Here is a 27,966-nt window from a genome sequence, read left to right as displayed (position 1 = left end):
AATATGAACAATTATGCGTCAGCTCAAAGTAGCTTGTTTCATTATTGGGAAATAAAAAGGGAACCGCTTCAATCTAAACGTGTGCGGAAGACAGTGACATTACAGTGGGGTTAAAGTTCGGTTCGTGCTATCCGGGATCCTTGGGACTTCCCTAAACTAAACCCTTACTAACCATAAGCCCTAACCCTAACCACAACCCTTAGGCTACCTAACCATAACCCTCAAACATTTTACATTTCAACTTCACTGGGGGTCGGGACGTCCCAAGGATCCCAGGTAGCACGGACCGTGAAAGTTAAACTGCCCTGTTTTTTTTTTTTTTTCGAAAACCCGTGACATACAGGGAAGATATCCTTAAACCGGTCGGGCTATCTCGTTTTTTAAGAGGATACAAAATAGCGTTTTTAATCCCTTTTTTCGGAGGCAGCAAACATGATGAAAACGAGGGGATGTTGTGCGTCCATCTGTCAATGTTTTTTCGAATATTCAACACCGAAAATTCTTGTAATTAGGAGCTTCAAGGTTGGAACCCTCAACAGAATCACGCAGGCTTTAGTGATTGCATATGTGATCGGGTAAGTGTCGCATAAAGACCACATGACATTCTAACAATTTCATATTGACCTACGTTTACTAATCAAACAAAGTGGTTTCGTCAGTACCCCTTCCTATACTGCCATCATAGCCACAATTTGTTTTGGGCAATATTTAACTTATTTTCATATATTTTATATAAAAAAAATACAATGATATCTCTGTGATTCACCCCATGTTATACTTTTAAGCCCCATGGACCTGGGAATAAAGGTAAGCCCATAATGCATTGACCACCTCTTTGCATCCCCCTTGCACACCTATGCAGGTATGTCTGTGTGCTGAACAAAGGCTACCAGGACATGGATGCAGTCCTCAGCTCTGTCACGACCAAGGTGAAGGGCATCGCCCTGACCAACACTTCTGACCTGGGTCTGCGAATCTGGGATGTGGCAGACTATGTCATCCCACCACAGGTATCACCCATACGTATAGAAGATGAGGTATAGGCCTGCTCTATTGCAATCACCACCACCAAATACGGGGAGCCACCCAAATACTGCCACCCATCTTGGTGGGTGTGACCTCAACTTCACTGGCACAGTGGTGTTTTATGGTTCCTGCTTGTTTCACTTTAGCTTTGTGCACATTTGGGCTTTTGGGTCAGTTGGGGTGACCTTGTACAAAAATAAAATATAAAATCCATTGGGAGTGGTGTACCGCTGCTCAGGCTAAAACATGGAATGTGTGTCAGAGATGAAACAACTGTGTCCTACTAACTTTATTTCAAGCAAAAGCCATGTGAATAGGCCAAACCCATGATGATTGTATGTTTGAGAGAAGTAATTTGAGTTTTTTTATTTGTGGCAGGAGGAGAACTCTTTCTTTGTGTTGACGAACATGCTCATCACTCTGAACCAAACTCAGTCGCACTGTCCAGAGGTAAGACATTTTTTAAAATTGAACCTTTATTTAACTAGGAAAGTCAGTTAAGAACAAATTCTTATTTACAATGACGGCCTATCTAACATACTGAATATCCCATCCACCTGAAGATAAGTTAATGTTAATGGAAAAGGCTCTACTTTATACATTTTGATCTAAAACTTATTTTATTACAACATCTAGGATAAGTTGTACAATGACTTTGGGGAAGTGAGAATGTCTGAGTGCTTGTGCCTGTGTGCAGACGGAATGGATATTTTCAAAGACAATGGCTGAAGCCTAAATGTATGTGTGTGACTTAGATAACTGAAGGACTCTATTTGGCTAACGGTATGCATTCCTAAAGGATTTTATTGCAACTCACTATTGTTTTATTGTCTTGTAATAGAGCTCGACAGCTTGTAGTCCTAAATTATTATACTTTTTTTTTGCATTTTTTTACCTCAGGTTTGTTGGCCGTTTCTTTTGGGGGAAATGAATGTGGAAAGAATGGGTTTTGGGATAAACAGAGAAAATAAGGTCTGAGGTTAACACAGGCTTAGTAGATCTTATATGTTTTGTTCTATGAGATAATATCAGTCAGTTAACATGACCTTCATGAATTTTGAAGCCTTTATGTGCTTTTGTGCTTATTTTGATTCAACGCTTCAAAATAAGCACAAAAAGCGATGTTAGTTGATTAAGATCCTCTCATAGAACAAAACATACAAGATCTCCTAGCCTGTGTTTACCATATACTTTATTTTCGGTGTCTATCCCCAAATCCTACAAAAACCCATTAATTTCCCAATACTGGTTGGTTGTTTAGCAACTAAACCGACACGTGCAAAACTATGGGGCAAAACAGATGGTTGGCTTAGAATTTCGACAACATGTAAACTATATTTCATGTCCAAATGTTTATTGAAAACCTAAATACATTTGTACAATGAGCACTTTTTGTCTCTCAAATACTTAATTACAGTTGTTGGTTAGTTAGCTAGCCAATTTTAGCCATTTTAGCATAGACATGACGTCAGTCAAAATGCCTCAAAACAAGACATGGTATCAATAACAAGATACAATGAGCTGAAACGAGCCACCTACTATTCCCCACATGGCAGCTTCTTGTCATTGTTGCTAGCTATGTGACCGTTCAGAATCATAACAATGCACGCCTTCCGGCCACATCGATGCGTGCCTTCATTGTCATGATGTTGGTCAGCCAATTCGTCTATATACTTTGGTCAACGAGCCATAGCGGAGTAAGCCTCCGTTTAGTGCCTACAAGAAGACACCATTACTATTGCTCTCTATTGGATGAAGTCCAACCCTCAATGTGCATGATAGAGAAGTTAAAGATGTGCTATAAGAATGTAGTTTCTAATTGACTTTGGGGATCTAGGATAAGTTGTCCAATGACTTTGGGGAAGTGAGAATGTCTGAGTGCTTGTGCCTGTGTGCACCCGGAATGGATATTTTCAAGGACAATGGCTAAAGCCAAAATGTTTGTGTGTGAGTTAGATAACAGAAAGCCTCTATTTGGCTAACAGTATGCATTCCTAAGGTTTTCATAGCAGCTAGTCATTACTCAATATTGTTTTATTGTCTTGTAATTTTGCTCGACAGCTTTTAGTCCTAGAAAATTGAATTGAATTTTTTTCCATTTTCATTTTCTACCTCTGGTTCGTTGGCCATTCTTATGGGAGAAATTAATGGGACAAGGTAGCATGTCCAGTTAACAGGTCAGGGTTCCATAGCCGCTGGCAGAACTGTTGAAACTGGAGCAGCAGTACAACCAGGTGGACTGGGCACAACCAGGAGTCATCAGGCCATGTATTCCTGATGCGGCTGGCTTCCGGGTTAAGCGAGCAGTGTGTCAAGAAGCAGTGCGGCTTGGCAGGGTCGTGTTTCGGAGGATGCATGGCTCTCGACTTTTGCATCTCCTGAGTCTGTAGGGGAGTTGCAGCAATGGGACAAGAATGTAACTACCAATTGGATATCACGAAATTGGTGAGAAAAAGGGGAAAAAGCACAATAACAAATTATAAGGAAAGACTTAAAGGTCAAGACAGAGTCTGCGTCTCTCACATGGATAGGCAGACCATTCCATGAAAATGTAGCTATATAGGAGAAAGCCCTGCCTCCAGCTGTTTGTTTAGAAATTCGAGGGACAATAAGGAGGCCTGCGTCTTGAGACAGTAGTCTACCTTTGGGTATGTATGGCAGGACCAAATTGGAGAGATAGGTACTGTAGGCACAAGCCCATGTAATGCTTTGTAAGTTAACAGTAAAACCTTGAAATCAGCCCTAGCCTTAACAGGAAGCCAGTGTAGAGAGGCTAGCACTGGACTAATATGATAATTTTTGGGGGTCCTAGTCAAGATTCTAGCAGCTGTGTTTAGCACTAACTGAAGTTTATTTAGTGCTTTATCTGGGTAACCAGACAGTAAAGCTTATGATCATAAAAAGAGAGAGGTCCAAAGTAACACCAAGGTTCTTCACAGTTTTTTATCTGAGATGACTGTACAACCATCAAGATTAATTTTCAGATCCGACAGCAGATATTTTTTTTTCTTGGGACCTAGAAATAGCATCTCTGTTTTGACTGAGTTTAAAAGTAAAATATTTGCCGCCACCCATTTCTTTGTCTGAAACACAGGCTTCCAGCGTAGGCAATTTTGGGGCTTCACCATGTTTCATCGGAATGTACAGATGTGTCCTCCGCATAGCAGTGAAAGTTGACATTGTGTTTCTGAATGACATCACCAAGAGGTCGAATATATTATACAAACAATAGTGGTCCTATAACAGAACCTTAAGGAACACTGAAACTTACAGTCAAGTTGTCAGAGTACAAACCATCCACAGTGATGAACTGACATCTTTCGCGACAGATAAGATCTAAGGGTGGCTATTTGAAGAATCTCAAATATATATTTTGATTTGTTTAATACTTTTTTTTGGTTACTACATGACTCCATATGTGTTATTTCATAGTTTTTATGTCTTCACTATTATTCTACAATGTAGAAAATAGTAAAAATAAAGAAATTCCCTTGAATGAGTAGGTGTTCTAAAACTTTTCACCTGTAGTGTAGGTCCGGAGACATGTTGGACAAAACTCACTGAGTCTATGATGGCCAAGACGTGCGCCAACAGAAAGACGCATCAATCTCAGTTAAAGCACCAAGTGAGCAAAACAGCATCTCTCTGTCTTGTTATGTGTAGAACATGTATCTGATGCTGTCTGGAACAAAAGAGTATCGCATGTCATACTATTTCTGACCAGACAGCATCAGATTAATGGGCTAAATATAGGGGGGGCGCTGTTTCACTCGCTCTGACGCTTTCTCCAGTAATATAGTTTCAGCAGAGAGGAAGAGGCGAAGTGAGAGGGCTCACTCGCACCAAAATCTGTCCTTTATAAGCTCAATGGGCTTCTATGGAATTAATATGCAGACCTAAGCTTGTCGCCTGCCTTCCCTCCTTTGGAACAAATGCCGGAGACATGAACTTGTCATCATTATATACAGATCTCTGGTTTCAGCCTCTAGAAAAGAAAGTTGGCAGGTGCACAGTGCACTGTTAGGATGCTGGATTGCCCTGATGTAAAGTGATGTTTCACCAAACATATATATATATAATTACTCTTGTCTAAGTAAAATCATTCAAAATACTTCACCAGGAAGCATGACTTAGCCACATAGTAACATTACCTTCTTTAAAAAAATAAATAGCTGTGGATAATTTCAAATCACAAGTGTGTTTAGGAAGCCTCTATTTGGGGAGTGCGCTGGGCAATAGGTCTAGCTGAATAGGTCTAGCTGATTTGAGTTGTGGCTGTCTGTGAAAAGCGTGTGAAGATAACGTGTCTTGAGTATAATTTAAAATATTGCATCAAGAAGAAGGGGAGGGGGGTGTGGCGAAGACATGGTGAGTCTCCAGAATGCATTGCATATATCTTATTTCTGATTGTCTTAACTCACCACATACACCACACATTTTTTCTTCGCCTCACACAAGTCAACAAAGTCTGTTTTTTAACATCCATCGTGAATGATACTGTAGTTCCTCTGTATTTAATCTGTTTTTCCAACATCATATTTTGCTCTTTCACCAAGCCTCAGTGTGAAAGGGCAAAATCTGATGATCCCATATATCCAGTGGAAATGTCATAAAAATAAAAATAAATCTCACTGGCACAGGAAACTTTGAGGGCCTGGAATAGGCTAGTGATATGTTGCAAGTTTGTTAGCGACAGCTTCTGGCCAGACCCTGTGATAATTTGATACAATGTTGAACTTCACTAGCAATAGTTCAAGTCAAGACAGATAGAAAAGGTGGCAGACAGGCAGAGAAGAGAGATGAATGTGATTGAAAGAACCAGAATTTGTCAGGATATTTTCTACTCTTTTATTTGTAGGCTTTAGGTCTATGTATTTTACTTAGTTCATGTTGGAAGTTATAGGCCTACTGTTGCATTAGCCTATAGGCTATCTTTTTAGTTCTATGCTCTCATTTCTTTAGCCACCAATGGATCACAGTGTATCAATGTGTCCATATTGCAGAGTCTAGTGCACCCACCATAGTTTAATTTGAGATTTTTATAATTTTACTTCAGATTTTTATGATTAACCACGTGACAATGATTTTGAGAAACAAAAACTTTATTATTAAAATGAAACTGTTCCACGGAAATATATAAATAGTCATAACTGGCACGCAGGTCGGTAGAAATGGTAGGATAAATTGCAAGCTTCCCCAAACTTGAAACCAATAAGCTTCTTCTTCGAACTACCAAAAAATAAATAAATAAAAAGTCAAACAACTTTTCTGTTAAAAATAAATCAAACAGATCTGGTCCTTACACAGGCTCAAGGGGAACCTGGGAGGGCGGGTCCTCTGGCGCCAGTACCCATTCCAAGTCTTCCAATGTAAAATCCCGGAGTCCCAAAAACTTTTCTGCTGCAGCCACAATAATGTCTAGTTTCGTCGACTTCTTTAAGACTTGTGCTGTACAGTTTATAACTATGGCAATGAACTCAACAAAATCCACCTTTTTAACACACAGGGTATCTTTTGTCTGGCAGCAAACATTTACTACAGGCTGAGGTGTATCCACTACCATCTCTTCACTGGCATCTCTTGTTTCCTTAATTCTTTTGATCACCTAAACATAGGAGATTTGATAGAGCGGTCAAACTTTTGCCACCTCAATTTTCTTCACCCTTACAAGGCACTCCAGGAACTCAGGATCATGATCCCCACCACAATTGCAACACTGTCGTCCTTCTGCACACCGTTCTTCAGTATACTCTGTTCGTCTGCACACACTTCAAACATGGCCAAATCCTTTACGATACTTACGCCGTAAGAGCTTTTGTCCCCAAGCCACTGCAGTGTATCTTACATAACCAAGCTTCACATGCGTAGGTATTTGCTCTTCATCAAAAAACAACAGGACCGACAGACTTTCTCCTTTTTCTCCATTCACCCAGCAGGTCAGACGCCGGGCACCAACCACGCCAGGAATTCTCTTCAGGTATTCAACCTGAACATTGTCGTGGACATTCTAATCAATAATGAGGAGAGACAAGATCAATCACCAATCAGGATATTACTTTATTCAAAACGTATTAATAACATTGATTCATTATTGCAATAATGAAGCTGGTCGACGAATCACCCCTAGATGATTCGTTGAGAGCCCAATGAGTGGATTTGAGCCACAGCATTTCATAGCAAAGTACACCTTCCTGAATGTTCATGACAAACATCAGATGTATGGAATGGGTCACAAGGATAAGATTTGTATGAAAGATACTAATAATTCACAGCAGACTGTAAAGACTGTTCTCATTGTGTAGAAACCAGGGTCGGGCTCCCAAAACAAAGTTCCTCTCATCAAATCAAATCTTATTAGTCACATGCGCCGAATACAACATCATTATCCATACCGGAGCCATCTCCACCCTGGTACTTCCCGGCACACAAACACCAACTCATTCTATGGAGTGTGGGCTCCGAGAGAGGACAAGACCATCATAAATCAGTTGCTAGAGTTTAATCTCAGAAGCTCCTCTCAGTTCACACAGACACAGTAGAGTTTTAAAAATGTTATTTGGTTGCATAAAACAACCATTTGATGCAATAACATTAACATAATCTTGTAATTTCTCCACGATAACATCCGTCGTCATCCCTGAGATGAGTCCTTTGACGCGTGCTCTACTCCAAAGTTCAAAACACAAATCTTCTGTTGTCCGGATTCTTTTGAGGCCCACTGCAATTTCTCTGCTTGTCAGAAATACAATGAATCAAAACAAGACCACTCCTGGTCACTAACAGACTCCACGTTTCCAAGCACATACTTCACCATTTATGACACCTCAAATGCATCCTTACTCAACAACCGCTTCCCAACAAGAAGCGATTCATTATAATTTACACACTGTGGCAGACCAGGGGGTTTGGTCAAAATGTTAACACAGATCAGACACGAACAGAGTAGGATTAGCTCGGTTTCAAGGGTGTTTATTTGAATAACAAACCAAAAGAAAAGAGTAGGTCTCCCATATGAGACCCTCTCTGGGATACCGTCTTCTGGGCTCCGGGTCTTGCTGTATCCTGTGGGGAACAAAAACTGAGCTCTCTACTTTTATCTCTCGTACCATCCCCAACTATACGGGAGTAACCTTTCTTCCCCCAGTCCCATCTCCCGTGTGCTGCCCTTCTAGCAGCTTTATGGGACTCGTCCAGCTGGTGAGAAATCAGCCCTCGATTACTCACAAACCACAATCAGCCCCAATTAGTCCTGGCCGGAGAGCCCGTCGAGACCTGGCACGTCCAGCAGAGGGAGCCATCGCCTCGTGATGTAGACTCCGTCTGTCACCAGGCCTCGACGAGTCTCCCTGGTGGCTGACCTGCTGTACTCCACCCCCCCCTTAGCTCTGTCGGGGAGGGGGCTGTCATCAGTGCGACGTATGTCTCCCTTCTCAATAGGGCATTCAGGTTTCCATGCTTCGCCGCTGACCTGTACAGTGTGTTTCCATGCTTCGCTGCTGACCTGTACAGTGTGTTTCCATGCTTCGCCCCTGACCTGTGCACAACAGAAAAAGAGAAGCGTTGAAGGGACAAGAACCACCTGGTGACCCGATCGTTTGTGCCCCTTCCCCTGGTCAGTAACCAGGGTGATGTGGGTACCTAGCAGGTAATACTTGAGGGTGTCTAGCACCCACTTCACCGGTAGACACTCTCAACAATAGAGTACTTTTTCTCTCTGGGTATCAGCTTTTGGCTTATGTACATGAGGGGGTGCTCTTCCACATCGTGCATCTGGGACAGAATGGCCCCTAGTCCCATGTCATATGCATCCGTCTGGATCAAATCAAACTTATTTTATATAGCCCTTCGTACATCAGCTGATATCTCAAAGTGCTGTACAGAAACCCAGCCTAAAACCCCAAATAGCAAGCAATGCAGGTGAAGAAGCACGGTGGCTAGGAAAAACTCCCTAGAAAGGCCAAAACCTAGGAAGAAACCTAGAGAGGAACCAGGCTATGTGGGGTGGCCAGTCCTCTTCTGGCTGTGCCGGGTGGAGATTATAACAGAACATGGCCAAGATGTTCAAATGTTCATAAATGACCAGCATGGTCGAATAATAATAAGGCAGAACAGTTGAAACTGGAGCAGCAGCACGGCCAGGTGGACTGGGGACAGCAAGGAGTCCTCATGTCAGGTAGTCCTGGGGCATGGTCCTAGGGCTCAGGTCCTCCAAGAGAGAGAAAGAAGGAGAGAATTAGAGAACGCACACTTAGATTCACACAGGACACCGAATAGGACAGGAGAGGTACTCCAGATATAACAAACTGACCCTAGCCCCCGACACATAAACTACTGCAGCATAAATACTGGAGGCTGAGACAGGAGGGGTCAGGAGACACTGTGGCCCCATCCGAGGACACCCCCGGACAGGGCCAAACAGGAAGGATATAACCCCACCCACTTTGCCAAAGCACAGCCCCCACACCACTAGAGGGATATCTTCAACCACCAACTTACCATCCTGAGACAAGGCTGAGTATAGCCCACAAAGATCTCTGCCATGGCACAACCCAAGGGGGGGCGCCAACCCAGACAGGATGACCACATCAGTGAATCAACCCACTCAGGTGACGCACCCCTTCCAGGGACGGCATGAGAGAGCCCCAGTAAGCCAGTGACTCAGCCCCTGTAATAGGGTTAGAGGCAGAGAATCCCAGTGGAAAGAGGGGAACCGGCCAGGCAGAGACAGCAAGGGCGGTTCGTTGCTCCAGAGCCTTTCCATTCACCTTCCCACTCCTGGGCCAGACTACACTCAATCATATGACCCACTGAAGAGATGAGTCTTCAGTAAAGACTTAAAGGTTGAGACCGAGTTTGCGTCTCTGACATGGGTAGGCAGACCGTTCCATAAAAATGGAGCTCTATAGGAGAAAGCCCTGCCTCCAGCTGTTTGCTTAGAAATTCTGCTGACACCTTGGTACAATTAGGAGGCCTGCGTCAGGTGCCGATCAACATCGGCACCTGGAAATCAGGCGTTACGAGAATCGGATGGGAGCACAGCGCTTCCTTCAGGTGCCTGAACGCCGCTTCTGTCTCGCCCGTCCATTTCACTGTTTTCGGGAGGCGGGCCCTGGTTAGACCGGTGAGGGGGGAAGCTATAGCCACAAAGTTGGGGATAAACCGGCTAGAGTATCCTCCCAGTCCCAGGAAGGACTTGACCTGTGTCTTGGTGCGTGGAACGGGCCAGTCAAGTACCACGTGAACCTTCCTCTCCTGGGGCTTGACGTTCCCCCATCCGATCAAATACCCAAGGTACTCCACCTCCTCCAACGCAACTTTGCATTTCTTGGGGTTCGCTGGCTTGCCTGAGCACTTCCCAACCTTTGCTGTGGATGATGAAATCATCCAAAATAGGCCGCTGCGTACTGCTGGTGGGGTTGAAGTACTTTGTCCATGTCCGCTGGAATGTGGGCGGGGCTCTGTGGAGACCGAACGGGAGCACCCAGTACTGATATAATCCATCCGGTGTCGACAACGCCGTCTTCTCCCCGGAGGAGGCTGCCAACGGTACCTGACAATATCCTTTGGTCAGGCCAAGAGTGCTGATATACCAGGCCTTTCCCAATCGGTTGTTGAGCTCGTCCACCCTAGGCATGGGGTAGGCGTCGAACAAGCTGATTTTGTTCACACCCCGGAAATCATTACAGAAGCGCAGGCTACCGTCCGGTTTGGGCAACAACACGATGGGGCTGCACCATGCACTGTGGGACTCTTCAACGACCCCCATCCTCAGCATAGCCTCCACTTCCTGCTTCACGGCCTTCCTTCGGGCCTCAGGAATCCGATATGGCCTGTTTCGTGCCGTTCTTCTCGGAGAACACTGCCGTGTTCCGATCGACGAGCTCCCTGAGTGCCTGCTTCTGGGCCAGGGTCCTCATTGCTTGGGACCACCACTGGTACCATTGGCGTCCTGGGTCCTGACCATAACACGGCCAAAGCTGTCTTCTCGTGCCACTTCTTCAACAGGTTCACGTGGTAAATCTGTTGGGGTTTCCGTTTCCCCTGCTGCCGTACGCGGTAATTGACGGGTCCCAGCTTCTCTATCACCTCGTATGGCCCGTGCCATGTTGCCAGGAACTTACTTTTGGCCGTGGGGATTAAGGCCAACACCTTGTCTCCCACCTGGAATTCTCGGGGCTGGGTTCCCCAATTGTAGACCTGGGCTTGGGCGCGTTGGGCCTTCTCCATATGTTCACTTACCACTGGCCATATGGCTGTCATCTGCTCCCTCATCATCTCCTCGTGCTCTACCACGCTGCGTAAGGGGGTCGGTTGGGCTTCCCACACCTCCTTGGCGAGGTCCAGTAGGCCACGTGGCCTCCTCCCATAGAGGAGTTTGAAAGGGGAAAAACCAGGGGAGGACTGAGGTACTTCTCAGATTGAGAACATTAGTTGGGGTAGTAGCAGGTCCCAGTTCTTCCTGTCCTGCTCGATGACCTTCCACAGCATTCGTTTGAGCGTTTTATTGAACCGCTTGACGAGCCCATCCGTCTGTGGGTGAAAGACGGAGGTCCGGATCTGCCTGATCTGCAGGAGAGCACATAAATCTTTCATTAGGCTGGACATAAACTCAGTACCTTGTTCTGTTAGGATCTCGTTCGGGATGCCCACCCGGCTAAAGAGGTAGAACAGTTCCCGGGTGATTCCTATGGATACCTGCACCCGTAGGGGAATGGCCTTGGGATACCGGGTGGCATAATCTAGTATTACCAGGATGTACCGGTGTCCTCGTGCTGTTTTTACCAGGGGTCCCACTATGTCCATGGTGATGTGTTACAAAGGGCACCCCGATGATCGGTAGAGGGACCAGCGGGTTTCGGAAGTGTGCTTTTGGCACAGTGATTTGACACTCCGGGCAGCTGCGACAATAGTCTCCCATGGCCCTCCTCATCCCAGGCCAGTGGAACCAGGCGGCGGTCCGTTCCCGGGTCTTCTCCATTCCCAGGAGCACCCCCAACAGGTGGGTGAGGGCCAGCTGAAGAATGGTTCCCACATAGCGTCAGGGCAGCAACAATACCTCTTGAAGTTCCCCCTGTTGGTGCGACATCTGATACAAAAGGTTATTCTTGATTTGGAAATGGGGGTATCGCCTGTCACTCACCCCCGGAAGTAGCTGTCCATCGACCGCTATCACTTGGGCTGCGGCGGCTTTCAAGTTCGGATCCTCTGAACCTCCGAATTGTCCCCTCAGTTGGCCCCCAGCGGGTGTCTCGACTGGCTCCTCGAAATCAAGGAGAGGGAGGCTGGGCTCCTTCTCCAGTGGTTCCCCAGGGGTTTCGGTTCCGGCGCCCCCGCCGACTCCGGACCTGTAGATACAGGTTGGTCAACCATTTGCTTTCGGGCCAGACAGGCGATGATGGGTCGTCCTCGCTCTCGTCTTCGGCCGGCTCGGGCCTTTTTCCTCAGCTTGTGCCTCCACAGGGCCGCGAACAGCATACAATCTCGTCCCAATAGGAGAGGTACCGGCAACTCTGGTACTGCACCCACCATCATCTGGCAGTTCCCTTGTGGCATCATGATGTTGGTCCATACGGTTGGATATCGCTTTGTGTCACCATGAACACAGGAAATGGACATCTCCATACCACGTTCGGTCCCCTGGTTCAGCAAGCTTGTGGTTTACGAGCGTAACCATACATCCGGAGTCTAATAGAGCTTCATGGGTGCAGTTGATTCGTGGTGCGCCCAACAGGAGGCGACGTAGCATCGACTCCTCTCAAGCTGGGCAATTCCAGGCAATGTGCCTCCAGGCGTCACACTCGAAACACCGCCTTGGTCTCCATCTACCTGGGGTCGTCGGTGGCGGGTCGGCCCTACCCCAGCCGTCTCTCCACGGGTTTGCGGTTATTTGGCCCTGCCGGCTGTCCTTCCGCCCCCGACTCAGCCCGGCTCCCACTCAGCAGGGCCTGAGTGTTCTGATGCATCTCCACTGCTTCCAGGATGCCCTCCAAGGTCTGGGGCGTGCATTGTCTCGTTGCCCTCTTCATGTCGTGGGGTAGCGCCTGTAAGAAGCAATCCAGGACCACTTTGTCTAGGATGGAGATGGTGGATAGGTCAGTTAAGAGCCATGCCCTGGTGACGTGCAGTAGGTCACTCATCTGGGCTCGGGAGGATGCGTCGGCTACGAACCTCCAGTTGTGGAACAGTTGAGCCCGATGGGCCAGGCTGTACCCATAGAGGCTGAGTATGTCCCATTTGAATCCGTCGTAGTTAGCTGCCTGTTCGTCGTTCAGGTCCCAATACGCCTTTTGGGCATTCCCAGAGAGGAACGGGGCCAGCAGACTGGCCCACTTCGGCCTTGGCCATCCTTCCCGTAGTGCTGTCGGTTCAAACATACAGAGGTATGTTTTGACGTCGTCTTCCGTTAGCTTGATTAAAAACTGTTTTGGATGTGATTCAGTAGACACTCCTCCTTGTAGCTTCCTGATTTCCTCAACGAGGCGGACATTTCGTAGCCGCTGTTCCTCCAGCGTTCGTACCTGAACCCCGCCTGTTGTGCTTTTTGGGCCGGGACGAACTGAGCTCTCAACTCGTCCATGCTGATGCTGTGTAAACGTCAACCCTGATCTGATCACGTTATCAGTGTGCCCGCATTCTCCACCACTTGTGGTAGACCAGGGGGTTTGGTCACACTACTTTTATCTCTTGTACCATCCCCAACTTTACGGGAGTAACCTTTCTTCCCCCAGTCCCTTCTCCCATGTGCTGCCCTTCTGGCAGCTTTATGGGACTCGTCCAGCTGGTGAGCAATCAGCCCTTGATTACTCGCAAACCACAATCAGCCCCAATTAGTCCTGGCCGGAGAGCCCGTCGAGACCTGGCACGTCCAGCAGAGGGAGCCATCGCCTCGTGATGTATACTCCGTCTGTCACCAGGCCTCGACAAGTCTCTCCCTGGTGGCTGACCTGCTGTACTTCACAACACGTATCCTCCACTGTCATTTTAGACAATTTAACTTTTTGTTCCAGTTTTCGACACTACTGTTGTCCATTCAGAACATTCGTCTTTACCAAATTTATTCAACACGCTGCTTAATTCGAACTCATCAACCACTTCCACCATCTACCCAAAACTAATGAGCTGCCTTCGGGCTTTACTATAACACTCATGAGCTGCCTACGGGCTTTACTATAACACTCATGAGCTGCCTACGGGCTTTACGATAACACTCATGAGCTGCCTTCGGGCTTTACGATAACACTCATGAGCTGCCTATGGGCTTTACTATAACACTCATGAGCTGCCTACGGGCTTTACTATAACACTCATGAGCTGCCTACGGGCTTTACTATAACACTCATGTAAAAAGTGTGTGCACACATAGGAGGTCCCGTGAAATGGAAACGGGCCCACCTTTGGAAATCAAATGCCCGTCCAACTGATTTGGTTCTGACACCGGGTCTGGACATAAATCAAAACAAGACATGGTATTAATAATAAGATACCCACGAGCTGAAATGAGCCACCTACAATTCCTCAGCTTCTTGTCATTGTTGTTCGCTATCAGACCAGTCAGAATCTATAGGTTTTGGCCAACGAGTAAAGCCTCCATTAGTGCCTACAAAAAGACACCAATACTAATGCTTTCTATTGGATGAAGTCCAGCCCTCGAGTCATGTGCATGATAGACAAGTTAAAGATACACTATAAAAATCTATTTGCAAATGTTTTACGTCAAATTTTTTCTTAGAAAATTGGCTGTAGGATTTATATACATAAGCAATGTATTATTAGCTTTATGTTGTCTCTCATTAAATCACACATCCTGTTTTAGGAAAACATGCTTTTGTTCTTGGGTCTAGGGAGGTGTACCCCTTTCTGTCCATTGAGGTCATTTCTGGACAACATTTTTAGGGGACCTGTTTTTGGTTCTCATAGAGGTTGAAGTTCTGTACTGTGTCTAAGATGTATTTTTAAGCTTAAAGAAATGACACTCATGCTGTCATGCGTTCAGGTCCCAAAAACTGGTTTTGACTGCACCTCAGACAGGGACTGCAAGGCTGGCTCACGTGATACCCGAGGCAATGGTAAGGATATTAAGATTTTGTCATTGATCCATTTCTATATCTGAGTTATCATATATTATGATCTAATCCTTGTTCTACGTTTTTTATTTTTATTTATTTCACCTTTATTTAACCAGGTAAGCAAGTTGAGAACAAGTTCTCATTTACAATTGCGACCTGGCCAAGATAAAGCAAAGCAGTTCGACACATACAACGACACAGAGTTACACATGGAGTAAAACAAACATACAGTCAATAAAACAGTAAAAAAAACAAAAAAAAAAACAAGTCTATATACAATGTGAGCAAATTAGGTGAGAAGGGAGGTAAAGGCAAAAAAGGCCATGGTGGCAAAGTAAATACAATATAGCAAGTAAAACACTGGAATGGTAGTATTGCAATGGAAGAATGTGCAAAGTAGAAATAAAAATAATGGGGTGCAAAGGAGCAAAATAAATAAATAAATTAAATACAGTTGGGAAAGAGGTAGTTGTTTGGGCTAAATTATAGGTGGGCTATGTACAGGTGCAGTAATCTGTAAGATGCTCTGACAGTTGGTGCTTAAAGCTAGTGAGGGAGATAAGTGTTTCCAATTTAAGAGATTTTTGTAGTTCGTTCCAGTCATTGGCAGCAGAGAACTGGAAGGAGAGGCGGCCAAAGAAAGAATTGGTTTTGGGGGTGACTAGAGAGATATACCTGCTGGAGCGTGTGCTACAGGTGGGAGATGCTATGGTGACCAGCGAGCTGAGATAAGGGGGGACTTTACCTAGCAGGGTCTTGTAGATGACATGGAGCCAGTGGGTTTGGCGACGAGTATGAAGCGAGGGCCAGCCAACGTTTGAGATGTAGACTATAAGGCTTTCTGTAAAATAAAAAGGCCTTGTGTTGTCACTAGAGGGTAGCATTACATTTGACATTTTAGTCATTTAGCAGACGCTCTTATCCAGAGCAACTTTACAGTAATGACTGCATACATGTTCATACTTTTTTCATACTGGTCCCGTGGGAATCGAACCCACAACCCTGGCATTGCAAGTGCCATGATCTACCAACTGAGCATTACCATTCAATAATCATTACAGTACCATGTCATATGTTGAGAGCTTGGCACTACAGTGCCTTCAGAAAGTATTCATACCCCTTGACTTATTTCACATTTTGTTGTGTTACAGCTTGAATTCAAAATGGATTAAATAAATAAAAAAATCACCCATCTACACACAATACCCCATAATGACAAAGTGAAAACATGTTTTAGTCGTTTTTGCAAATTTATAGAAAATGAAATACAGAAATATCTAATTTACATAGGTATTCACACCACTGAGTCAATAAATGTTAGAATCACCTTTGGCAGTGATTACAACTGTAAGTATTCTTGGGTAAGTCTCTCTAAGAGTTTTGCACACATTCTTTAAGCTCTGTCAAGTTGGTTGTTGATCATTGCTCAACAGCCAGTTTCAAGTATTACCATACATTTTCAAGCTGATTTAAGTCAACACTGTAACTAGGCCATACATTCAATGTCTTGGTAAGCAACTCCAGTGTACATTTGGCCTTGTGTTTTAGGGCTACAACAAAACTGTGTACTGTTGGGGGTATTCAAGAACCGGGGTTGGGGAAACACTGTTTTAGATGATTATTATCCTGGTGAAATGAATTTGTCTCCCAGTGTCTGTTAGAAAGCAGACAGAACCAGGTTTTCCTCTAGGATTTAGCCTGTGCTTAGTAAAACTCCCTAGTCCTTGCCCATGACAAGCATACCCATAACTTGATGCAGCCACCACCATGCTTGAAAATATGAAGAGTGGTACTCATTGATGTGTTGTGTTAGATTTGCCCCAAACATAATGCTTTCTTTTTAGAACATAAAGTTAATTTATTTGCCACATTTTTTTGCAGTTTTACTTTAGTGCCAATTTTCTTCTATCACAGCCATTAAACTCTGTAACTGTTAGGAAGGACACCTGTATCTTTGTAGTGATTAGATGTATTGATACAATAGGTGCCCTTCTTTGCAAGGCATTGGGAAACCTCCCTGATCTTTGTGGTTGAATCTGTGTTTGAAATTCACTGCTCGACTGAGGGACCTTACAGATAATTGTATGTGTGGGGTACCGAGATGAGGTAGTCATTCAAAAATCATTATTAAACACTATTATTGCACACAGAGTCCATGTAACTTATTATGTGACTTATTAAGCACATTTTTCTCTTGAACTTATTTAGACTTGCCATAACAAAGGGGTTGAATACTTTTTGACTCAATATACTTCAGCTTTTCATTTATAATTACATTTCTAAAAACATAATTCCACTTTGCCATTATGGGGTATTGTGTGTAGGCCAGTGACACCAAATCTCAATTTAATCCATTTAAAATTCAGTCTGTAACACAACAAAATGTGGAAAAAGTAAAGGGGTGTGAATACCTTCTGAAGGCACTGTGAGGTTCTATCTGCATTTTTTTTTAAACAATTTTGGGGGGACATAGCCTTGTTCTGTTCAATGTTCTCTACCTACAGTTGAAGTCGGACGTTTATATACACTTAGGTTGGAGTCATTAAAACTAGTTTTTCAACCAAAATGGCCTAAGGAAAACAAAGTCAAGGTATTAGAGTGGCCATCACAAAGCCCTGACCTCAATCCCATAGAAAATTTGTGGGTAGAACTGAAAAAGCGTGTGCGAGCAAGGAGGCATACAAACCTGACTCAAATGAAACACACTACCATGCTCTTGTTAAAGCTTTTAGAATTGATTTAGAGCAAGGTATTGTGTTTCATTTGAAAACAGCATTACATTTTGTAAAAGCAGAATATTTCAGGTCATCCCACCCACCTGTCAGGAGAAATGGGCCAAAATTCACCCAACTTTACTGTGGGAAGCTTGTGGAAGGCTACCCAAAACATTTGACCCAAGTTAAACTATTTAAAGGCAATGCTACCAAATACTAATTGAGTGTATGTAAACTTCTGACCCACTGGGAATGTGATGAAAGAAACAAAAGCTGAAATAAATAATTCTCTTTACTATTATTCTGAGATTTAACATTCTTGAAATAAAGTGGTGATCCTAACTGACTAAGACAGGGATTTTTTACTAGGAATTGTGAAAAACTGTGTTTAAAAGTATTTGGCTAAGGTGTATGTAAACTTCCGAATTCAACTATATATATAGTACTCTAAATACCCCAATTTATGTTAATTTAAAAAATAATACATTATACAAATTGCTGACGACATTGGAAATGTAAAGCCAATTATCTCAGTCATATTTTTGCAGATAGAACCTTATAGTCCCAAGCTCTCAATGTGTTAATTAGATTTAAAGACAGTCTACCACTTACTTGTAGAATGAGAGTCACATTATTGTTTTTCACTGACGTTCTCCTTTAAAGTGACCATCTCCCCTCAGGTGTTCAGACTGGGAAATGTGTGAAGTACTCAGCTGTGGATAAGACATGTGAGGTTCTGGCTTGGTGCCCGCTGGAGTTAGATAAGGAACCTCCCAAGTAAGAACTATTGAGTGCCAAGGTGGAAAAGGTTGTGTTTGCTTTCATTTTACATAATCCATCTAGAATGTTTTAATAATTTCACAATATAATTTTCTTTAGTCCTCCAATGTTGGCAGATGCAGAGAACTTCACAGTGCTTATAAAGAACAGCATCCGGTACCCCAAATTCAACTTCAATAAGTAAGTCAAGGTTTTACATTTCTGTGACTTGATAAATATGTTACGAGCTAAATTCCATGTAAGATTTGGGTCACACTTTATTGGCATATTCTGGATAATTAACTGCTTGCTAAGGTTATGGTTAGGTTTAGAATAAGTGTGAGGGTTAAAGTTAGGATAAGGGTTAAGTTTAGGGTTAGGATAAGTAGATGCACTACATGACCAAAGGTATGTGGACACCTGCTCGTCAAACATCTCATTCCAAAATCCTGTGCATGAATATGAAGTTGGTCCCCCAGTCATTCCAATTCGTCCCAAAGGTTTTCAATGGGGTTGAGGCCAGGGCTCTGTGCAGGCCAGTCAAGTTCTTCCACACCAATCTCAACAAATTTCTGTATGGACCTTGCTATGTGCACGCTGAAACAGGAAAGGGCCTTCCCCGAACTGTTGCCACAAAGTAGGAGCACAGAATCGTCAAGAATGTCATTGTATGCTGTAGCGGTGAGATTTCCCTTCACTGGAACTAAGGGGCCTAGCCCGAACCATAAAAATAAAAAAAACAGATCATCATTCCTCCTCCACCCAACTGTACAGTTACCATTATGCATTGGGGCAGATAGCGTTCTCCTGGCATCCACCACACCCAGATTCGTCTGTCAGACTGCCAGATGGTGAAGCGTGATTCATCACCCCAGAAAACATGCTTCCACTGCGCCAGAGTCCAATGGTGCTTGGCATTGCGCTTGGGTGCGGCTGTTCGGCCATGGAAGCCCACTTCATGAATCTTCCTACGAACAGTACTTCCTGACGCAGTTTGGTAGAGAGTGTTGCAATCGAGGACAGACGATTTTAACGCGCTGCGTGCTTCAGCACTCGGCGGTCCCGTTCTGTGTGCTTGTGTGGCCTACCACTTCACGGCTGAGTCCTTGTTGCTCCTAGGCATTTCCACTTCACAATAACAGCACTTACAGCTCTAGCAGGGCAGAAATCTGCCCAACTGACTTGTCGGAAAGGTGTCATCCTATGACTGTGCCACATTGAAAGTCACTGAGCTCTTCAGTAAGGCCATTCTACTGCCAACAGAGATTGTATGGCTGTGCGCTCGATTTTATACACCTGTCATAAACGGGTGTGGCTGAAATAGCCGAATCCACTAATTTGAAGGGGTGTGCACATACTTCTGTATATATAGTGTAGTTGAAATGTTACTGATAGTCCATCTGTAGATCCTCTACAGACTATCTAAATAAAGCAATACCAAGATTTGTTGCATTGGGCCATCCAGTAATAAACAATGTGGAATTGCAGTCAGAACAACTGCATGTAACACTATAACTATGATATTTTTGTCTGTTCTGCAGAAGGAATATCTTACCCTATGTCAACAAGACCTACTTGGAACAATGTGTATTCAATCGCATCACTGACCCAGACTGCCCGATCTTCAGACTCAAAGACATGGTCACAGAGGCCAATGAGGACTTTCAGACCATGGCTGTCCATGTAAGTGCCTGCTTTTTTATAAAAACTCCCAAGGTATTTAACACTGAGTGTACAAAACATTAAGAACACCTGCTCTTTCCATGACAGACAGGTGAACCAGGTGAAAGCTATGATCCCTTATTGATGTCACTTCTTAAATCCACTTCAATCAGTGTAGATGAAGAGGAGGAGAAAGGTTAAAGAAGGATTTTTAAGCCTTGAGACAATTGATAGATGGATTGTGTATGTGTACCATTCATATGTTGAATGGACAAGACAAAAGATTTAAGTGACTTTGAACGGGGTATGGTAGTAGGTGCCAGGCACGGCGGTTTCTGTCAACAACTGCAGCGCTGCTGGGTTTTTCACACTCAACAGTTTCCCGTGTGTGTCAAGAATGGTACAACACCCAAAGGACATCCAGCCAACTTGGCACAACTGTGGGAAGCATTGGAGTCAACATGGGCCGACATCCCTGCGGAATGCTTTCGACGTGCTTTTTGCAGAGTCCATGCCCCGATGAATTCAGGCTATGTTGAGGGAAAAAAGGGGGGGTTGCAAATCAGTATTAGGAAGGTGTACCTACTGTTTGGTATACTCAGTGTATATTAGTAAAAATGTCATGATATATCTTATGGCATTTTGATGCATGTCGAGTTATCTAACATGCAGCATAGCATCTTATGTCTCAGCTGGTTTTCATTTGTAAAATCCATGTCAACTGTGTACTCCTTATCTACGTTGATTGTCTTTGTCTAGGGTGGGGTTATGGGTGTCCAGATCCGTTGGGAATGTGATCTGGACATGCCAAGCAGCTGGTGTGTGCCTAGGTACACCTTCCGTCGCCTGGACAACAAGGACCCAGTGAACAATGTGGCGCCTGGATACAACTTCAGGTATAGGGGTTGAACTTTAGTTTTTTGACTACAACCACATCGATAGATAGATTTATCAGATTTATCTCTGACCCCAAATTATTACAACCATAGGTAGTGTAAATATTGATGTCCATTTGTTTTTTTAAGACGATTTTTGGCAACACTCTTTGTGCCTTTCTTTTCTCACAGATTTGCCAAATATTACAAAAATGGTAACAATGAAGAGACAAGGACATTAATCAAAGGATTCGGAATACGTTTTGATGTCATGGTTTTTGGTCAGGTGAGCTTTCATAGAAACAATCTAAGCCATTTTTAACTTTGATATGATTATTTTAATGTCATAAAATAATGAATGAAATGGTGTTATAGTTATAAAATCATGGTATTCTAGTTAAACTGGTTAAATGTCTCTGCTTCAGGCTGGAAAATTTAACATAGTGCCAACACTGCTGAATGTTGGTGCTGGTCTTGCCCTCCTTGGCTTGGTAAATATAGTACTTCTATCACATGCTGTATGTGTTGTCGTTATGGCAACAGTATACATATGTTAAATGGGTAAAATGTTACCCTTTATAAAGGGTATATAGATGGTATCACTAGAACATGATCCGTTGCATACGATTGTTTATTTTTATTAATTGCAAGGTTATACTCTTTGAAGGTGACTGTTGTTTGTGATTGGATTGTGCTGACATGCATGACGAAAAAAAACATCTATAACGAAGAGAAATACTCTTATGTTGATGACTTTCAATTGGTGAGTAGTTTTTCTAATTTAAGAATGACCTGTTCAATACTGATAATGCAAAGAATTGTACCTGTTCAGCCCTTTTGGCCAAAAGTCATCTTACTTGATTATAGTCCTGTTTTTTCAATCCCCTTATAATAGACATTTTCTGTTTTTAAGCTTTCAAATGAAACACCATAAAGCCACAACAAATCATGTTGAGCAGAAACAACTGTGTATACAGCATATCAAGATGGAAATGTGAAACTGCATTTTTCTGGATGGATTCCAGCACTCTTTTCATGATCCACATACTACAGTCTTCAACGGGCTTGCAACTCGCTAACGATCCTGAAAATGTCTTGTTTCGGCTAACCATTCAGAGCTGTAGGGATGGAACATTTGGTGTGTCATTCTATTTTATTAAATCAACTCTGATTGGAGCCGAGAATCATCACAATCACTCATTAACTAGGTCTCCATCCAACCCTTTTATGCATAAATTACATGTTGGATAAAAAAACATAATGACAGGCCTAATGGTAATGGAAAATGTTTTTGTAAATGTTCCAAATGTTGCCAAAACAAAATACGCTAGACAAAGTGGGATATTTTTGTGTCTGTAAAATCAATTATGCGAGAAACATCTGTGAAAACGCCTTTTATGCTCAAATATTGATATAATAACCATCATATAAAAGTTGAAGTCACACGATGACATGTTGTGTGGCCCTCTCACTACGACTCATTGGGAAAGCATGCAGTTTATTAGGCTACAGATGAAATAAGTTATGATGAACTTCACAGGGAGGTGAAAGTGCAAGGTGATGAACTTGATGCTTCTTTCCAATAAATATTGAGGGTCTTATTCTGGTGACATGATCATCGATGCTTGGCTGCCATTTTGACAAATATATATTTTTTGCTCTTTTGTTCATAATAATGTCATCATGTAGGCTAAATGTGAGCTCTAGCCAACAGCGTGCATATGGTGGACACACTCTCTATATAAGGCCAAATTGTTTGTGAGAAAACCATCAGTAGAGTTGAAAATGTGATGGAAACCCATTTAACTTCTTTTTTTTATTCGGTACATGGCAATATATCCACAAAAGGTATTGTGTGTTCTCTGTCATCACACACAGCCTTTCATCTGCAACAAGTCAATTTGATGAAAACACCTCTGGTGGGAAAATGCGCATATTGTTTTTGTGGATTTTTTAATATTCGCATGAAAATCTGTCGCCAATTGGATGGAAACCTAGCTAATGAGAACATTTTCACTGCTTGCTGTGAAGGCCCAGTGCTAATAACAATCCTCTTTATTTGAGGACATTCAGGTGCACCTGTGTTGTACTTTAATAAACATTGTACATTTTTCTAGAACTCTTGTTTCGGTCTTGGTGTAGCCTATAGTATTCTTTCAGTCATTGGTTGTGTTACACAGTGCCTTCGGAAAGTATTCAGACCCCTTGACTTTTCAGGCCAAATAGTTCAATCTTGGTTTCATCAGACATGACATTTACAGACAATGTAAATGTCATATTTCAGTTTTTTAATAAATTAGCAAACATTTCTCAACCAGTTTTTGCTTGTCATTATGGGGTATTGTGTTTAGATTGATGAGGGGAAAAAACAACTTAATCCATTTTTAGAATAAGGCTGTATGGTAACAAAATGTGGAAAAAGTCAAGGGATCTGAATACTTTCCGAAGGCACTGTATGTGTAAATGCATTTAACCCCATTATCTTATTTCCTGGCAAAGCCCACCCATCTACTGTTTTGTGTGGTTAGAGCCTCATAACCACTAAGTAACTTCCTGCATGTTATAAATTCATGTTTATTATTTAAATAATCACAGGAACGGGCTTATTGACATCACTACTGTTATAGAGTACTTAAGGAAAAAGCAAGTGGAAAACTACAATGGGTTACTTAAGAAAGGGCTTAGTTGGTGGGTTACTTTTTAGAGATTCCCTCCAGAGGGGAAAGTTGACATGGTTGTTGTGACCAATATGAGTCACTTCATTGTGACTGTCTTCCAACAATAACATGTACGATGCAAGTGTTTGCTTACACCCACACCTGTCAGGTCATACATAGATTTAGACACTAATATGTTATGACCTTATTCTCTTGATGGGATGAGGAGGGTTAACCACATTGGCAACTTTAACAAATCTTGTTCACCAGAAAAATGTTCCACGAACAACCCTGAAGGCATGGTCTGCACAGACTATACAAATATTAAAATCACTCTTTCCATGACATAGATTGAACAAGTGAAAGCTATGATCCCTTATTGATGTCACTTGTTGAATCCACTTCAATCAGTGTAGATGAAGGGGAGGAGACAGGTTAAAGAAGGATTTTTAAGCCTTGAGACATGGATTGTGTATGTGTACCATTCAGGGGTGAATGGGCAAGACAACATATTTAAGTGTCTTTGAACAGGGGATGGTAGTAGGTGCCAGGCACACTGGTTTGTGTGAAGAACAGCAACACTGCTGGGGTTTTCACGCTGAACAGTTTCCTGTGTGTATCAACAATGGCCCACCACCCAAAGGACATCCAGCCAACTTAGATGTGGGAAGCATTGGAGTCACCCAGGGGCATAGGCCTGGTTGGACACAGACCCTGCCAGGCCCACCCAACCAGATTTAGCAAGACTAAAAAATAATACATCATTAATAAAAAAATACTAATCAGCCCCCCCCCCCCCCCCCCATGCATTTGACATGATCACACTTGCAACACGCCCCCCTCATGCGTCAGTTCTCTCTCTTACTGGAATCCCCAACACAGAATAGGAAATCCTATAGCAGCTTAAAGTCAGAGACCTGATCAAAACTGGTTCATTTCCAGTCACATCAGCAGTTCTGCAAAAGCCTGTCTGGAGGGGATGGCACAAGACACTTGTCTCACAGGCTTTCGACTTGCCGGGGTTGTCCTTGCAGCATTGATTGTCAATGCAGCGTGTTTGATCTGGATTTATTCTCCTAAGGTAAATTATATGCTGAGTAATGCTGTACAGACCATATACTTCCAACATGGAACGGATATTTATTTGAATTAATTTTCAATTAGAGGACAGTGGGTTATAAGTCTTATAGTATCTACTCTATGTAGTTACTTCTCTCGTGCTGGATAGTTTACTGTTTTTGCTCAGTCTGAAAAGAACATAGCTTTGTTACTGCATGTATTAAGCCTGACTGGGCTTTGAGGTGAGAACAATTTTTAACATCTCAAAGCCCAGAGTCAGACTCAAGACATACAAAGCTGTATTTGAGCACAGATCTGTTAAAATGATTAGGGTTCTATACAGCCTATTTGCCAAAACAGCTAAATCAAAAGATTAGTTTGATTCAAACTTTACACTTAAAATAAATAATAGAAAACATTGAGAATTGTCTACAATATATTCCATCAACATGTTTTCCTATTTAGGTTATAATTGTTATATTATAACAACAGTATATGAGAGGATGTTAAATTGGTTTTCCTGTTTTTAATTTTAGCCGGTTGAATCACCGTCAGGAGCTGGTGGAGGTCTAATTCATGGTAAGCTTCATTCTGTGGATGGAAATGAAAGTTAGACATATATACAGCCATTTAAAAAGACAACCATCATTTTTGTTTGAAGGCACAGATATTTTCTTGTCAAAACGATGCTACAGCATTCCTCTCTGACACTTAACATGTTTATTACTGAGCCTGGAGTTACAGGAAACTGCACCCCCACACTAAGGCAGGAAGTGTTTGTGTGTGTGCGTGATTGCGTATATTTACATCATACTGTGGGGGTGTGACAATTGATGATTGTGTGAGATTTTGTGAATGCACCTGTTTGCAGTATTCAAGTTTAGGGAATGACCCATACTTTGGAAGCTTGATGAAGCTTCATTGGCATTAGAAGAACAATATATTTTGAGTGAGCATGTTTGTGTCTTTTGTTGTTGTGAAAAAATGTAAACAAAAACCGTCTTCCATGTCCCACAGACTTGGGGAAATTTCTCAGAAGTCCTTCCTCCAATTCCAGTTTGTTCCTTAAAGGTGACCCAGCCATTACTTTGCATTGTTGATAGGCCTACTGCGTCAGTTCATGAGTAACTAAAAAAGGAAAATATAAATACAGATGTTCTTTACTTACCCTTTTCTACTTACCTTGGATGTTGTTGTTTGACCCAGACCGTTTGATTGTTTTAGTAATTGTTTTACTTCCGTTTGTTGACCTTGCTGTCTCTATTGTTTGGTTCGCAACAGCCTCTCACCCCACCAAACAGACCAAACAGATCTTTGGTGAGCTGGAGTGGGAGGAGGAGGGGAAGGAGATTGGCAGCATGTTCCTGACCAAGAACAGGACCCACATCCAGGTGACCATGGCAGGCTGGTATGTGGTCTTTGTCCAAGCCACCTTTAAGCTGCCAGCAGGGAATGACACCAGGGACCTAAGGCTACAGCTGGATTTCACCTACCAGGAGCGTACGGACCAGTTTGCCAGTGCCTTTGACACGCGGCAGTTGCTGGAAGAGGAGCAAGACGCCCCATTGAGTTTCTCTGTCCTTTTGCGGATGGAGCCGGAGAATAGACTGTCTGTGATGGCAAGCCACAGGCAGCGGGTTGATTATGAGAGAAGACCAGTCTCTACCTTCATTACTATCATTAGATGCTCTGACTAGCCAAACTGGAGCCTGAAGAGAGGGCCAATGTTTAATACCTTTTGAGTTCGTGTCTGTATGCCACACGTATCCATTAAGGTGGTATGTACAGGTAACTGCCAAAATAAAGGAAACGCCAACATAAAGTGTCTTATTTGGGGTGTTGGGCCAGAAGAGTTTCAATGCACCTTGGCATATATTCTACACGTGTCTGGACCTATTGGAGAGATGGCATATGAAATTCCATAATTTGTTTTATTTGTTGATGGTGGAGGAAAACGCTATCTCATGCAACACTCCAGAATATCTCAAGTGTTAAATTGGGTTGAGATTTGGTACATGAGATGGCCATGGCATATGGTTTTCATTGTCATCAAACCATTTAGTGACCACTTGTGCCCTGTGGATGGGGGGCATTGTCATCCTATTGGGGCTTAGACATGGTAGCCAAAATAATGGGCAAATTAATGTCCTGCCCAGCATTTTTATACTTGACCCTAAACATGATGCGATGTTAATTGCTTTTTAACTCCGGAACCACACCTGTGTGGAAGCACCTGCTTTCAATATGCTTTGTATCCCTCATTTACTCAAGTGTTTCCATTTATTTTTGCCAATTACCTGTATGAAACCAGAGACCCAGAGAAGGACTCGATTGTATACTCCTCAGGTCCCCTGCTCAAAACTAATTGGATGAGAGAACAGAGGTCCCTACCCTCTGACCTCCAATGGGTTTTGAGAGGGAGACGATGAGAGGGCGTGACGTGTATCCTTCCATAAGAGATTAGAATCTTAAAACAACAAACCCTGTGATTTTATGAGCTGTCTGCACATCACTGCTGGCTTGTTTGTATGCTTTTGTAGGGGATGGAGAAACTGTAGGTGGGCTCAGTGGTGACAGACATGGTTACTGACAAGAGAAGGGGGCAAGCAGGATGGGGGTAAAGGATGTCCACCAGCCAATTACCTAATTACCTAATTTCATTTTCTTAATTTGGCTGATTTATTTGTCTTCACAATATCTGAATGTCTGGATTGAAGACAAAAGAGAGTTATACTGTTAAGGGTTCTAGAATGGTGCATCTCAATAGCAGGACTACAGTAAAAAAAAAAGGCATTTTATTTGGCCTAAAAAAATCTGACTACGCCTTTTATATATTATATCAACAAATTAATGTTGCAGAAAAATAAAGTACCTGACCACACTACACAACTTCTGTTGACACCCATCTTTTACCAATTCTTATAATGTTGTGTAGTAGTGATTGACATATAATAAATGTGAGAGAGCGAGTGCTATGGGCTCTGGCTGGGCCACTCCTGTGTTGTCTTGGCTGTGTCCTTATGGTCGTTGTCCTGTTGGAAGGTGAACCTTCGCCCCAGTCTGAGGTCCTGAGCGCTCTGGATCAGGTTTTCATCAAGGATCTCTCAGTACTTTGCTTCGTTTATCTTTCCCTTGATCCTGACTAGTC

The 27,966-nt window shown here is 43.1% G+C and overlaps 2 protein-coding genes and 1 long non-coding RNA gene across 3 annotated transcripts; 2 read left to right on the top strand and 1 right to left on the bottom strand.

Annotated features, from left to right (window-relative positions):
* The first annotated feature begins 101 nt into the window (after positions 1 to 101).
* Positions 102 to 23,221, top strand: p2rx4a (purinergic receptor P2X, ligand-gated ion channel, 4a). The gene is made up of 12 exons (XM_029647813.2): positions 102 to 575; positions 863 to 1,010; positions 1,405 to 1,476; positions 15,020 to 15,092; positions 18,487 to 18,583; positions 18,686 to 18,766; positions 20,107 to 20,248; positions 20,987 to 21,123; positions 21,295 to 21,388; positions 21,528 to 21,593; positions 21,770 to 21,865; positions 22,016 to 23,221. Exons 1-12 carry the CDS (start codon positions 433 to 435, stop codon positions 22,034 to 22,036), a joined length of 1,170 nt encoding a protein of 389 aa, XP_029503673.1. The 5' UTR covers positions 102 to 432; the 3' UTR covers positions 22,037 to 23,221.
* LOC135571373 (uncharacterized) lies at positions 15,110 to 18,499 on the bottom strand. The gene is made up of 2 exons (XR_010463748.1): positions 18,419 to 18,499; positions 15,110 to 15,933 (listed from the first exon to the last, which is right to left on the bottom strand). It is a non-coding gene; the product is annotated as an uncharacterized LOC135571373 (long non-coding RNA).
* Positions 23,222 to 24,555: 1,334 nt separating the features above from the next.
* LOC115119064 (uncharacterized) lies at positions 24,556 to 27,707 on the top strand. The gene is made up of 4 exons (XM_029647803.2): positions 24,556 to 24,840; positions 25,355 to 25,397; positions 25,836 to 25,889; positions 26,100 to 27,707. Exons 1-4 carry the CDS (start codon positions 24,739 to 24,741, stop codon positions 26,513 to 26,515), a joined length of 615 nt encoding a protein of 204 aa, XP_029503663.1. The 5' UTR covers positions 24,556 to 24,738; the 3' UTR covers positions 26,516 to 27,707.
* The last annotated feature ends 259 nt before the right edge of the window (positions 27,708 to 27,966 follow it).

Source organism: Oncorhynchus nerka, linkage group LG4 (assembly GCF_034236695.1).
Source record: "Oncorhynchus nerka isolate Pitt River linkage group LG4, Oner_Uvic_2.0, whole genome shotgun sequence".
Classification (NCBI taxonomy): domain Eukaryota; kingdom Metazoa; phylum Chordata; class Actinopteri; order Salmoniformes; family Salmonidae; genus Oncorhynchus; species Oncorhynchus nerka.
This window is presented reverse-complemented; position numbering and strand designations above follow the sequence as displayed.